The sequence below is a fragment of the Lactuca serriola genome, chromosome 1 (genome assembly GCF_051521515.1).
Source record: "Lactuca serriola cultivar US96UC23 chromosome 1, Lser_US96UC23_V15, whole genome shotgun sequence".
Taxonomy (NCBI): Eukaryota; Viridiplantae; Streptophyta; class Magnoliopsida; order Asterales; family Asteraceae; genus Lactuca; species Lactuca serriola.
The window spans coordinates 134,244,681-134,259,110 of record NC_136408.1 but is presented as its reverse complement, the minus strand read 5'-3'; the positions used below and the strand labels follow the sequence as shown (position 1 = coordinate 134,259,110).

At 32.8% G+C, this 14,430-nt stretch overlaps 1 protein-coding gene across 2 annotated transcripts; it reads left to right on the top strand.

Moving 5' to 3' along the window:
* Positions 1-2,464: 2,464 nt before the first annotated feature.
* Positions 2,465-12,649, top strand: LOC145071020 (myosin-6-like). 2 transcript variants are annotated; one of them, XM_079017966.1, is made up of 12 exons: positions 2,465-3,482; positions 4,115-4,291; positions 4,539-4,652; positions 4,737-4,937; positions 5,036-5,155; positions 5,363-5,433; positions 5,516-5,612; positions 8,635-8,691; positions 8,969-9,034; positions 11,432-11,512; positions 11,606-11,676; positions 12,371-12,649. In XM_079017966.1, the coding sequence occupies exons 1-12, from the start codon at positions 2,553-2,555 to the stop codon at positions 12,483-12,485; spliced, it is 2,100 nt and encodes a 699-aa protein (XP_078874092.1). In that variant the 5' UTR covers positions 2,465-2,552; the 3' UTR covers positions 12,486-12,649. The 2 variants fall into 2 exon arrangements, with proteins under 2 accessions (XP_078874092.1, XP_078874097.1); XM_079017971.1 differs by lacking the exons at positions 11,432-11,512; positions 11,606-11,676 and having other exon boundaries at positions 12,371-12,543.
* Positions 12,650-14,430: the final 1,781 nt, after the last annotated feature.

Here is a 14,430-nt window from a genome sequence, read left to right as displayed (position 1 = left end):
CACATACACACACAACCACCCGAAGTGGCGGCCAGTGGTGGTAGAACGGTGGCAGAAGGTGGCAGCCACCACCTCACGGTGGTGGTGGTGGGTTTTCTTCACTTCTAACTAAGAAATCCTTATACAACATCCACCATTGGAACACACACTCAAACGCCATATTACACCAACACCCACCAACACACGGTGGCCAGTGGTGGTAGAAAAAGTAGAAAGGGCGGCAGCCCCCATTGGTGGCTACCATGGTGCCTCTCTTCAACTTCCGATCAGCCATAATTCACACACAAGTCACAATTGCAGCAGTGATACGCACACATACATGAAGACGGAGCACCCACTAAAACACGTACATAACTTAACTTCCCTCACGGTGGAAAGTGGTGATGGATGATGAACGGGGCAACAGAAGGGTCGTCTGAGGGTCGATGGCGACGGCTAGCAATGACCTGAAAGATAGCAGAAGGGGGAAGGAAAGCATTTGCATCAGAGAAGCGGTTGCATCCATCACCGATCACAATAGCGATCATGATGTCCGTCGTCGGTCCTCGTCCTCAACTTCATGGTTCTCGGCTTCGACGTCTGCAGTGCACCAATGATCTCCTGTGGCTCACAGTGGCGACGTAGTTGACGGTGACGATTCGAGATGAGGGGGTGATAAGGTGGCGGTTGGGGATGATGTAGGGTTAGGGTTTGGGGGTGTTGAACTCTTAAAAATGGGAGAGGTAAGGAACACGGTTCAAGTCCAATGTTTTTCCAATGTTGGATGAATTTTAACTAGATTGGTCCCCGCCTCAACAATTCCTTTTCAATTTAAATCCAACAATTACTAAAAAAACCTTTCTTCATAAAATCCTCTACATTTCAAGTCCTAATATTACAATATAGACCCCAAATTCTGGAAATTATACCATTTAACTCCTTAAGGCTAACGCTGATAAATTAGTATAGATTTAGGGCTAAAATAAAATAAAAATATATATTACATCTCGGGGTTTATTATTCATTTTATTTATTTATTTATTTTTAACAGAATGTTACAATTATGCCATCATTACAAATGACATAACAATTTCTTGTACTTTAGCTCTTTGATCACCATCATCAAATCATATATTTGTTGATAGAAACAAATGAACCATTGTTGAGGAACCATCACACATTGTTTTAAGTTAGTCGTCAAAGTTCCGCATCAAAACGACGACATGATCAATGGATCCACGTATCTATATTACTTTTACACATTCATTCAATAATACATATTGATCTAGGATTTATACATTTATGCTAACACGTTTGGGATGATTCTATGTTATATGATCAATGTTGATGATGGCCATGGGTGTTAAAGTATTGTCGAACTAGTTTGAACCAATGCATGTTAGAAATTGGGTAGGGTTTATAGTGGAGATCTGTATTTACTTTGGATCGTGTAAGCACTTTCCGAAGTAATATTTCTACCATATGTCCAGGTTACAAGAAATTCATCCTACGATAATCAAAGGGGACACTTACGAATCTAGGAACAGAAAACGTAAGCCAAATTGCTAGAGAATTGTGAGTTCGTTTGAAAAAAAACGAGAGCTAAAAAGTGATATCATCTTTAAAAGGAGAGTAGTTTTAATATAAAAAATGATATGTGGGATTTTGTCTTAGTGTTGGCCGTCATGGGTTCCTTTGGAAACAAGTCAAGGTAATCCAAAGACCCTTTGGGGCGCTGGCCCAAACCCCGCAAGGCCCGAGCCAGGGGCTCTGCCCCTTGGACCCCGCTAGGGCCGCTACCCCTAGACCCTGATTGCCCTTTTTGGAAACCTTGAACCCGTGGGCGCTACCCCCGGTCCCCAGATTTGTCATCGAACCGGCCTCTAATTTGATCTTATACATACTTGCACTCTGCACATATCCAAACATATAGTATACTCTTAGCTCACATGTAAATCCAGTTATACAAAATGCCGTGCTGACATTAAAATCACCAACAATGCATGCATGAGTCTTTATGAGGATTGGCAAGAATTAGAGTTTAAGTTTGTTTTGAACTATTTATTCTAAGAATCAATAACAGTTTGTTGTTTAAAACGTTAAAAAAATTCTAGTTTATATTTTTTACAAAATTAAATGGTGGAATAATGTTTAGAAAAATCCAAATGAAATTGAAAACCGAAGAGGTGTGAACAAAAAAACATAATTTCATAGCTAGTATATAGAAACGACATATTATAATACGCAAGTCTATTTGTCCGAATATTATATTGTCCATAGCATCTAAACAATTTGTACAATTTTTAAGGTTTTAAGAATTAAAATATAGCTGGCATAAGAAATATATTAATACTTAAAGTTATTTGCTCCTAATATTCTGTATATCTTTTATAATATTTTTAATTTTAAAGGAGTTGACCTTTGAATAAAGGCATGGCGAATTAGGTAGCGCCTCTAAGCAAACTTCATTCTGTATTATTGATTATTGATAGCCAGTGGTGTGCTTCTACCATAACCAGTCTTTTTTTGAGCCGCATACAATACCCAGGCTTCACCACCTATTTCATAAGAAAATGACTTCTTCCCGCCTAAACCTTGAAAATTATTCAATTCCTTTGGAGGAGATCAACCTTGCAACCGAGAACTTCAGTTCGCAAAGACGTATTGGAGGCGGTGGATTTGGTTACGTCTACAGAGGACAACTCTCAAACCGCTGGCAAAATCGTCTGGTTGCAATCAAACGCCTAGCTAAGGATAGCTACCAAGGGGAGCGCGAATTCCGCAACGAGGTCGAGAAGATTTCGGGATTCCACCATGAAAACATCATCTCTTTTGTTGGTTATTGTGATGAAGAAAATGAGATGATTATAGTTTATGAGTATGCAACCAATGGAAGCCTTGATCATCATCTCCAAGATCAAAATAAGATGCGTGGCATAACATGGACACAACGTCTGAATATTTGCATAGGGGCAGCAAGAGGTATTAATTACCTTCATTCGGGTCTTGGGGAGCATGACAGGGTAATACACAGAGACGTCAAGAGTGCCAACATTTTATTAGATCGCAATTGGGATGTAAAAATTTGTGATTTTGGTTTATCAAAATCGGGTCCAAGAAATCAGCCAAATACCAAACTCTATACCCAAGTAGCCGGAACCCAGTATTACTTAGATCCCACTTACGATGAAAGCGGCATTCTCAGTAAAGAATCAGACATATACTCGTTTGGTGTGGTGATGTTTGAAATGCTGGGAGGGATGTTGGTTTATAGTATCAGAAACATTGGAGATGATATGTCACAATCTCTAATAAATTTAGTCCGACGATACTATGAAAATGAAGCAGACATGTTAATCGATCATGATATTAAAAATCAAATTGACAGAAGCTCTTTTGACACCTTTAAACAAATTGCTTATCAATGCCTTAGTTTTGATCCAATGGAACGGCCTGCCATGGAAGAGGTCAATGAAAAGCTTGAAGATGCATTGGATATTCAAGTAAGTATTTTTATCTAAGTATATATATATAGAGAGAGTAAATTACTGAAATCGTCCTACGGTTTGTTTAAAATTACACGTTTTGTCCCTAACTCTTTTTTTGCACTCGGATCGTCCTTGTGGTTTGATTTTGTTGTGTTTTTTGTCTCTTACATACATAAAGTTAGGGATCAAACGTGTAATTTTGACCAAACCATAGGTACGAAAAACGCAATAAAATCAAACCATAGCGACGATCCGAATGCAAAAAAAAAAAAAACAAAAAAAAAAAAAAGTAAGAGACCAAACGTGTAATTTTGACCAAACCATAGGGACCATTTCAGTAGTTTACTCAAGATAAAATTAGAATAATTTCAGGCCAATGTAATTGCTTCCAAATGAACAAATTAAAATCTTTTTTGGTTTATTTTATATGCCTTTGTATATGAAACTGTCTTTTTAAGAGGGTTGAGTTGCAAATCCTTTTATAGAGGATAGCCAACTTAAGGTGTTGAATGTCTTCCATGCCAACACAGTCTTATTTTACTTATGCATTATATAAATATTAGGTTGAATGAATTGTTGGAATTTCATCAACAGTTAAGGGGAGTTTAAATACCAAATGGCTTATGAGTTTAAAATTTTAAATGTAGCTGCAGGGAGATTTTGCTGAACTTATTCAGTTTCTTATGAAAGACTTCAGATTCTGTCATGGCATACGTGTTGCAGCATTTACAATGTACAAATGCCTCCTCTATTGGAAATGTTTTGAAAATGAAAGAACCACGGTTTTTGATCAAGTTATCCAGATATTTCGCTCAGCAACTGAGGTACTTCCTCCATTAATGATTAATAAAAAAAAGTATTATTTACAAATCACATTAATTCAAGGGCGCGAGATATTTAGCAACATTTATCAACATACAAAGCTTAGCAACATTACAAGTAAAATGAGATTTGTGTAACTAAATCATCCCTATTTTGTGTCATCCTATAAATTCATTTCCGTGATGCTACTGAAACATAGAAAATATTTATCGGTTTCTTCCAATTTAATGACAGTCGTTCTGAATGCAGGATGAAGATAATAATGAGCAGATGGCATATTGGCTATCATTTACATGTACTTTATTATTCTTAATTGAAAAAAGTCTTGAACGTGGAGATCCAACTCATGGAAGAATGACAACCGTATGGATTTTTTTATTTTACTTTTGCTATTTTTATTTCCTATTGATATATTAATGTTTTAAGACATGGTTTTCTACTTTTAAGGAATCTTCTTTTTCCGTATCTTCTTTTGATTTTGCTGACACACATGCTGAGGCTACAGTTAAGGTAGTGCAACAAGTTCAAGCCAAATACCCTGCTTTGCTTTTCCGTCAGTTACTAAAAGCACTTGTAGAGAAAACATATCGCATTATTCGTGACAATTTCAAGGAGGAGCTGAGACCAGTACTAGACTTATGTATTAAGGTAGCTGAACTTTTGATTAATCCACTTCTTGACACAATGTCTACAAGCGATTTAAAAATTTCAATTCGTATTTTTAATATTGAAATTTGAAAATTCAGGCTCCACCGACATTTCTCATAACATCGGATGAATCCTTCCAGGAAGACTCAGAATTCAATCACTGGCAAGGCATTGTTGATCTTCTCAACATTCTTTGTAGCACGATAAAAGAACATTTTGTATGTGCATTATTGTTTTTCTCATTATAGACATATAACTGCTGGAGTATTTAGCATGCATTTCATTAGTTCTTAAAGATGGATACAGTGATTGGAATTCTTATTGGAATTATAATAACATTCCATAAAATTCTAATTCATCGTCGAAGTAGGTGACGAGTCTTTAGAGATTTTTTTCCAAAATTTTCTAATATGGTACAATTTCAGGTGCCTTCAACAATTGTTCAGATGCTATTTGCTCAAATATTCTCATACATCAATGTGGAGCTCTTTAACAGGTGTATCCATTATTCCATTGGTTATTTTCTTTGTTTCCGGTGGTAAAGATTCTTTAATTTGGTGATTATCTTCTTTCTATAGTCTTCTTGTACGACAGGAGTCGTCTTCATTCAGAAGTGTGGAATATTTGAAAGCAGGGATAGGAAAGTTGGAGCAATGGTGTTGTGAGGCAACAGAGGTGATCATTTATCCCGATTCTTCTCGTCCTATGTATCTTTATTTTTGCATTTCACATTTTTTTCATTGAAAAACTGAAGTTGCTTGTGGTTCTACGTACCTTATGAAAAATCAAAAAGAATAACGCGTGTTCCTGAGTTTTTTCGTAAATTCATTAAAGGTAAGAAAAAGAAAATTTTGACAGAAACAAAGGGAGGTGAAAGAAAAATATTCATTATTTCGTAATCCCGAGTTAGAAGGAAATAAAAGGAAAATTTTAAGTTTTTGTGTTCCAGAGTTGGGACGAAAAAGAAAATAAAACATAAAATTTCCTTCTCATTTTCTTCTCAAATCCGTCTAACATGAGAGGAAAATTTGGAAGGAAAATATGGCTCTAAAATCCTTTCTCTCTCCTCACTTTCCTTTCATTAACAAAACTCAGGAAAACGATTTTCCTTCGACATCTCTCACTTTCCCTACGTATCTTCCCATTTATCTCCTTAAGTAGAACTCGGGTTATTACCAATAGGGTTTCACCTTGTGACAAAACTGGCAACTATTAAAGCCGTTGGCCCATGTGATAGGATCCTAGCTTCTGAGATAGAATCGCACATAGAAGATCCGCGGTTAAAACTTCGGCCCATCCAATATATATCTATATATATATATATATATATATATATATATATATATATATATATATATATATATATATATATATATATATATATATATATATATATATATATATATATAGGTTCAGGTAATTTGAGACCATGTTAATTTTATCTAAAAATAATTTTAAAACGCAAAATAAAAGAAAATTTTCAAAAAGAATAACGCGTGTTCCTGAGTTTTTTCGTAAATTCATTAAAGGAAAGAAAAAGAAAATTTTGACAGAAACAAAGGGAGGTGAAGGAAAAATATTCATTATTCCGTAATCCCGAGTTAGAAGGAAATGAAAGGAAATTTTAAGTTTTTGTGTTCCAGAGTTAGGACGAAAAAGAAAATAAAACATAAAATTTCCTTCTCATTTTCTTCTCAAATCCGTCTAACATGAGAGGAAAATTTGGAAGGAAAATATGGCTCTAAAATCCTTTCTCTCTCCTCACTTTCCTTTCATTAACAAAACTCAGGAAAACGATTTTCCTTCGACATCTCTCACTTTCCCTACGTATCTTCCCATTTATCTCCTTAAGTAGAACTCGGGTTATTACCAATAGGGTTTCACCTTGTGACAAAACTGGCAACTATTAAAGCCGTTGGCCCATGTGATAGGATCCTAGCTTCTGAGATAGAATCGCACATAGAAGGTCCACGGTTAAAACTTCGGCCCATCCAATATATATATATATATATATATATATATATATATATATATATATATATATATATATATATATATATATATATATATATATGATCCTAGCTTCTGAGATAGAAACGCACATAGAAGGTCCACGGTTAAAACTTCGGCCCATCCAATATATATATATATATATATATATATATATATATATATATATATATATATATATATATATATATACATATATATATATAGGTTCAGGTAATTTGAGACCATGTTAATTTTATCTAAAAATAATTTTAAAACGCAAAATAAAAGAAATTTTTCGAAAATTCTTTTTTTTTATTATTATTTTCGGCATTTTATTTACCTAAAAAATAAAAAACAAATAAATAAAATTTTAAAAAAAACTTACGATTTTTGTTAAAAAATACTTGAAATATTCTAATATGCTTCTAGAATATTTCATAGATATTTCATAAATAAAAACAATAATATTTTTCATTTTTTTATTATTTATTATTTTATTTTTTGGGATAAAAATGACAAAAATAATATTTAAAAAATTTCAATTATTTTTTATTTTAATAATCTTTTTTTTATCTTCAAAATTAATGGCTATCAGTGCGGCCCTCCGTTTTACAAAATATAATGGTCTCACATGAACCTAAACATATATATATATATATATATATATATATATATATATATATATATATATATATATATATATATATATATATATATATATATATATATATATTAGGTTACTCAAATTTAGGGAGTATAACACTAATGATTTGACATAAAATTGGCAATAAAAGCCAAACCCAAAAACATTGGTGAAAACTGATCCATAACACAATTTGATATCGTTAAAGCAAATAGCCCACTAAAAATTACAAGTTCTATATGTGGATTAGATTCCAGTTTAGCCTCTCTCTCTCTCTCTCTCTCTCTCTCTCTCTCTCTCTCTATATATATATATATATATATATATATATATATATATATATATATATATATATATATATAGGCATATATATATATATAGGCACACACAGACACATATATACCTACATATGTATTTGTAATATGTACCTACATACATACACAAATTATTAGGTCTAGGAAAAAAAATTATGATGTCCGTTTATTCATTATTCGAATTATTTGATTATTGACCAATATATAATTCTATAATTACTCTTACATCCTACATTGGTTTTTGTTGCTACATATGTATTAGTTAAATAGCAAAATGATCGAAAGCAAAATATACAATAATTAAGATTGAGTATTATATCTAAGTAGAAGAAATATTGAGTGTCTATTGCATTTTAGTGTAAGGGCATCCACAATCCGTTCAACTCTATAGAGTTCAATGGATTGTCACATCATCCATTAAACATGTATACAACACTACCTACAACGTATTATAAACCTTTTCAGTCCTAATCACCAGTTTATTGCTTCTATTGAACCATTCAATGATCATTCAACTTACTGCATGTCATCACCTACATTTTATTCAACTCTTATTCAATCCTAGTCATCACCCTATTCAAATTTTATAATACTTGCATTGTGGTTGATCTATGAACCTACAATAGCCAAAAGAAGACCATGTTTAAACTTAGTTTGTGCTAATTAATTGTTCCATAAGTCTTTGGTAAGTAGAGCAAGTGATTCTTATTTGACTACTCTATAATGTCATAAAATTCTTGTATAACAGTATGCAGAGCTAGTTTGGGATGAACTTAAGCATATTAGACAGGCTATTGAGTTTCTGGTACGTTTCTTCCGACTATGTTATACCATTTTGTTTATCTCTCCATTACACGACCTTCTTAATTTCATAGATACTAATAAATTTATTTATTACAATGGTTCAACCACCATGATGTTTGCATAACCATGATGCTTGGTATGAAACCCTCCATACCCTGAATTGAATCCCATATGTTTCAAACTTGATGTCGCATACCATTAAAAAAAATTAAAGTTATTGTATTTATTCATTGTTCCATGAGTCAAACTTAATTATAAATTGTTCACATCACTTTCAGGTTAGAAATGATAAGTGTGATGTTTCAAATGATGACATCATATACATCACCAATGGTCTATACCCTGTAAGTCTCTCTTTCTCACGCAAGCACACATATGATATGAGATTATAGTTTATAAGCTTACATGCAGTCCCTCAATCATAAAGTGTAACACACTTTCTTGCAAAAGAAAAAAAAAGTAGAAAATCAGAAGCACAATAAACAAATAACTAAATGAAATGAAAGCTAGATCCATTTATAGACATCAACCGTATTGAATCATTTAAATCCAAAATCCAATCAACAAAACATGCATATCCAAACTGATTATCCATGATCATAAATGCCCAACTTGGACATCAAACAATTATTAATTAATAAACTGACTATTCAAAGGTGTCACAAGAGTGTTAATAAATGACTCTAAATGGTTGAGAACCATGTAAGGTCGTTTCTAGTTTTTTCAAAGTTTATATGTTTAAAGAACCACAAACAGCTCATGGTACCCCCTATTCGGTTAAGTGAACAAATGTGTTCTGCAAATTAACTAATTCCAAAATTGAGTTCAAAGGACTAATATGGTGAATAATTAGAAGGCAACATTGAATGTGCAATTTGATATTATTAATCCTCTTTCTAGTTGTTTTGATGATGTTCTATTAATGAGGGGATAGAGTCAAGTTTTAGGAACAAATGCACTTGTTTTGAATGTGTTATATTATTTGAAGAGTTTTTATGAAAAATAAATAAACCATATAATAATCTATGAACTAACGTACGAAATTACATAAAATATGGTAATCTGAAAAGGATAAAAACGTGTCTTCAAATAGTTTACGATGTTCGTTCCAAAATTATAAAACTCTATACTTGTATTTTAAATTTTAGATTTTTGTTTCATCAGTCTTCCTTATTGAACTTAAGTTCATCAGTGTCATTCAAGCCTATTTAAGACTTAATTTTTGTGTAAGGATCAAATCATTCAAGCCTATTTAAGACTTAATTTTTGTGCAAGGATCAAATCAACAATGCTTGAATCTTAAAAACCGTACAATTATCATTGTGGATAATTTTTATGTTAGAAAACTATATATCATAGAATTCAACGAGGGTTACCATCCATCAAGGTGTAACATCCTCAAAATATTATGGATATAATACAATACAATACCAATACTAAATAACAAAACGTCAATATTATTCAGAAACTAAATGCACCACAAATGTTAATGGCATATATATTACTAAAGTCTACTAAAACGTTAGTAATTTGAGTTGGGATCTGTTATCCCCGGTTTTGTTCATTATCACGATGGAATAGAGACGGGTCGAGTACATGCCTATATAATAACGCCAACAACCCATTAAACACATATTTTATCCTAATCACCATATTATTCCTTCTATTGATCCATTTAATTTCTTTATTCAAATAAAATCCATGTCATCACAGTCACTACATTCAATTCTAAAGTGTATCAAGGTTAATAAATCTAGGGAACATGGAGGATTTCGCTAATGTAGGTGTTGTTTGTTTTTTCTAAAAAAAAACCTCTTCTAGCCCATTATTGTTGTGTCGCGCAGCACACGCACAACACTTGGTCCTTTGCAGATGTTTGTTTTTTTCAGAAGACTTCTGACTTAAAAACTGTTGCGCGTGTGCTGCGTTGCGCAACACTAAATCAGCTGCTTCAAACCTCTTCACGTCTTACTTTAACTTACTGCAGCAGTCTGCAGACGTTAAAAAACAAACAGACTTTTTTTTTTAAATGTTGTAGCCGTTTGTTCCACCTCTTCTGCTACAGAGGGTTGCAGAGGTGGTCAACAAACTTTAAACATTCTTGCTTCGAAAAAACAAACAGCAGCGTAGTGTTCACGCCTCTGCTTAGGCTCTTCTTTACAGATAGAGGTGCAAATTTTATCGGAACCAAGTTCCGTTGGGGTGTGTCGTAAAGTCTGTCCTTGATAAGAATGGTATTTTGGCGTTTGGTAATTGGTAGCTCTTATGTTGTTTAGCAAGGAAAAACATTGTGTGATTCTAGCAATGGCTTCAGAAATATCTATGTGGACATTCATATTAAAAAGAACTATATTATGAAATGGAGTTGGCAGCTCTTTTATATGGGGAACGGGGCATATATATATATATATATATATATATATATATATATATATATATATATATATATATATATATATAGAGAGAGAGAGAGAGAGAGAGAGAGAGAGAGAGAGAGAGAGAGAGAGAGTTGAGAGTTGAGTTGAGTTATAGTGAAAAACCAGAAAATACTAGGAACTTGAGAACTTTTTTCTAGAAAATACTTTTCAAAAACATTAAACTAAAAGTCATCTTTTCCTATATCTAAGACATAGTGAGTTGGATTAGTGAACATCGTTCTTGGGTACTTAAATAAAAACAAGAATGGTGCAGTCGTGCTATCTTGCAGTTTGGCTCTCTAACTTGATGATATTTATTTTCAGATTTTGAGCACCATACAGTTGTCCAATATATGCACTATATATTGGGATGGTAAGTATGACACTCATAGTGTACCCTCAGATGTAAGTTCCTCATGTGAAAGTTTATTTTATAAGAACAAACATTATCTCTATACATTGGATTACCAATTACCCGCTTACCTTATATTTAAACAGGTTATTTCTAGTACCATTCAGATCAGTGACGATAGCAACAACAATAACAATGCATTAAAAGAAACTTTTAGGTATAAACTTTTAATGTTCTCTGTTTTAGAATATTCATCTGAGTACAAATCTTAGAAGTTTTATGGCAAAAAAAAAAACCCTTAATTAAAAAATTAAAAAAAAAAAAAAAAAAAAAAAAAAAAAAAAAAACCTAATCCGATAAGCGTTAGTTTTGCACCAACAGTGCTCTAATTTTGTGCATTTGGCCAGATGTGCCTAAATATGATCACATTAAGATGGGAAAAGCAGTTTAATTTAAAAGTTTTCTCTCTCATTCATTAATTAACTTAATTTAATGCTATGAGATGTATTCCATGTATATAATACTAGGTTGTAACCGTGTTGATCAACGGTTGAAAAAATAAAATAACATAAATAATAATTGTAATTAAATAAGTGGAATAGAAGATTTTTAATAATTGATTATTTCACATAATTAATTACCAAACATTTTAATTTCAAAATCTTTATTAATCATTCTAAGTTTAAAAGAATTAGAAGAAGATTTAAATTGAAATGTAAATAGAAAAAGACATGTTTCATGTTTAGAGAGTATATATAAGAAAAGAAATTAAATATTATAAAAGAAAATAATAATAACAAGTGATAAGTTTATGATTCTTTTATTAAAAATTCACTTTTGGAATTTTCTTTAATTTTCATGTCGTATACTTCTTGAGCAAAATAATTAACAATCTATGTTCTCAAATGCAGCCTGCCGCCATTTGTTTCTGACGTCTCTGCCTCATTGCAACTAAAAGACTTTGCAACCATTAAATTTGATGTAGAACTTGGAAACAATCCAGCCTTTCAATTTTTGTACAACTAATGTATGGCCAAAATTTGTTAAGCTTTGCCAATTTAATCAATGAATATATCTGAAATAAGGAGAGTAGCACTGTCGGTACTAGGAATTTTGATATGGGGTACAAACATTGACAATATATATTATATGTAATTATCTAATATCGGTCATTAAAAAACATGTTATAATCTCTTTAGTTGGAGGTACAATAACATAAAAAATATTTATAAATAATATTTTTTATATATATAAAATAATTTTTTGGAGGTACTGTAGTACCCCAACGCCCCATCTAACTTTGCCACTGGAAAAGGATATTGCATGAAAGCATTGGATGTTCCTCTTTAATTAAAGATTCATAATACACTACAAGAATAACAGGCAATAGCGGCGACACCTTTAGCAGCGACAGTCACTTTTAGCAGCGACATCAAACAAACGCGTTTTTGTCGCCGATAAAAGTGTCTGTCGCCGCTAAAGGCTTATGTTGGCGATCCGCGTCATTTCAACCCTAACCGTTGATTTAGATGATGATCCAACGACTAGGAGGATATAGAAAACCCCGCGTTATTTTCCCTCCGGTGTGTCGCCGCTAAAGGCTACCCGTCGCCGCTATTGCCTGTTCTGGCGATCCGCGTCATTTCAACCCCATCCGTCGATTTAAGCAATGATCAAACGATGTAGGAAACCCCAGATAGTTTTCCCTCCGTTGTGTCGCTGCTAAAGGTCGCCCGTCGCCGCTAAAGAGCATCGACAATAAAATCAGCTTCGTCTTCACTTTCTTTTCTGATCTACTTCTATGTTTTCCCTCTTCCTCTCCATTTCCCACCTTCTTGCCGGAGTATACCGCCACCACCACTGTTCATGACGAAAATTTGATATTTTAGATGTGTATTTGTATGTGTATTTTGTTTGTAGATGTGGATATGTATTTGTATTTACATTTGTATGTATATTTGTATTTTGAGTGTATTTTTATGTATGTGTATGTGTTTTTGTATGATCATTTATATGTATATGTGTATTTTGTATGTAAATTATGTATGTGTATGTGTTTTTGTATGTATATGGGTATTTTGTATGTGTATTATGTATGTGTTTTTGTATGTATATGTGTATTTGTATGTATACAAATACATATAAATAGCGGCGACACTTTTAGTGGGGACAGATAGTATTAGCAGCGACGCGTCTTTAGTGGCGACAGAAGGCAATAGCGGCGACCAAAGAAGCATTAGCGACGAAGCAATAGCAACGACCCTTTAGCGGCGACGTGTCGCCGCTAAAGGTATTAGCAACGATATTTTCGACCTTTAACGGCGACGCCCGTCGCCGGTAATACTCTAATTTCTTGTAGTGATATAATAAAAATTAATTTTTCTTTTTCTTTTTCTGTTTTTTTAGAACAGCCGAAACTACATCAAATATTTAAAATGTAAACTGAAACTGGATAACAAGGACATGGGTGTTTTATAAACTTGGTTTTCTATCGTAACATTTATGGCCCTAGTGGGTGTTCCATTTAAAATTCAAAACATCCAAAAAATTTAATATAACACAATACGATTTGAACAACGATATCTTCTATTTTAAATGAGACTTCCAATTGATTATCTTCCTCATTGTCATGATATTCACGGTATATATACCCTTAACCTTTTTTATAAATAATTTTTACACATAATTTCTGTCACATACCTCCACAGAAAACCAAAGTAAGAAAATATCAAGCTTCCTACTTTTCTAATAAAGGTATGTCCTTCTTCCTTAAACAGTTTTAATCTGATACAATAGGATGTTTTTTTCGTATCTACATGTTTTTATCATGAGTATCTTTCTTTTTGCTTATTGTCATTGTTGCCCAACAAACTTTAGTATATTGGTTTAAAGAGTCCCTCTTGACTTTTTTTTTCTTTGCATTTGAGGGGCATGTACTTGTGTGTTTATGTTTTAAAAGGTCATTTTGAAA

Coding starts and splice junctions, on each gene's coding strand:
- LOC145071020 (XM_079017966.1), top strand. CDS start 2,553: ATGACTTCTTCCCGCCTAAACCTTGAAAATTATTCAATTCCTTTGGAG. Junction 4,292..4,538: donor TATTTCGCTCAGCAACTGAG/GTACTTCCTCCA, acceptor TTCTGAATGCAG/GATGAAGATAATAATGAGCA. Junction 11,677..12,370: donor GCATTAAAAGAAACTTTTAG/GTATAAACTTTT, acceptor TCTCAAATGCAG/CCTGCCGCCATTTGTTTCTG.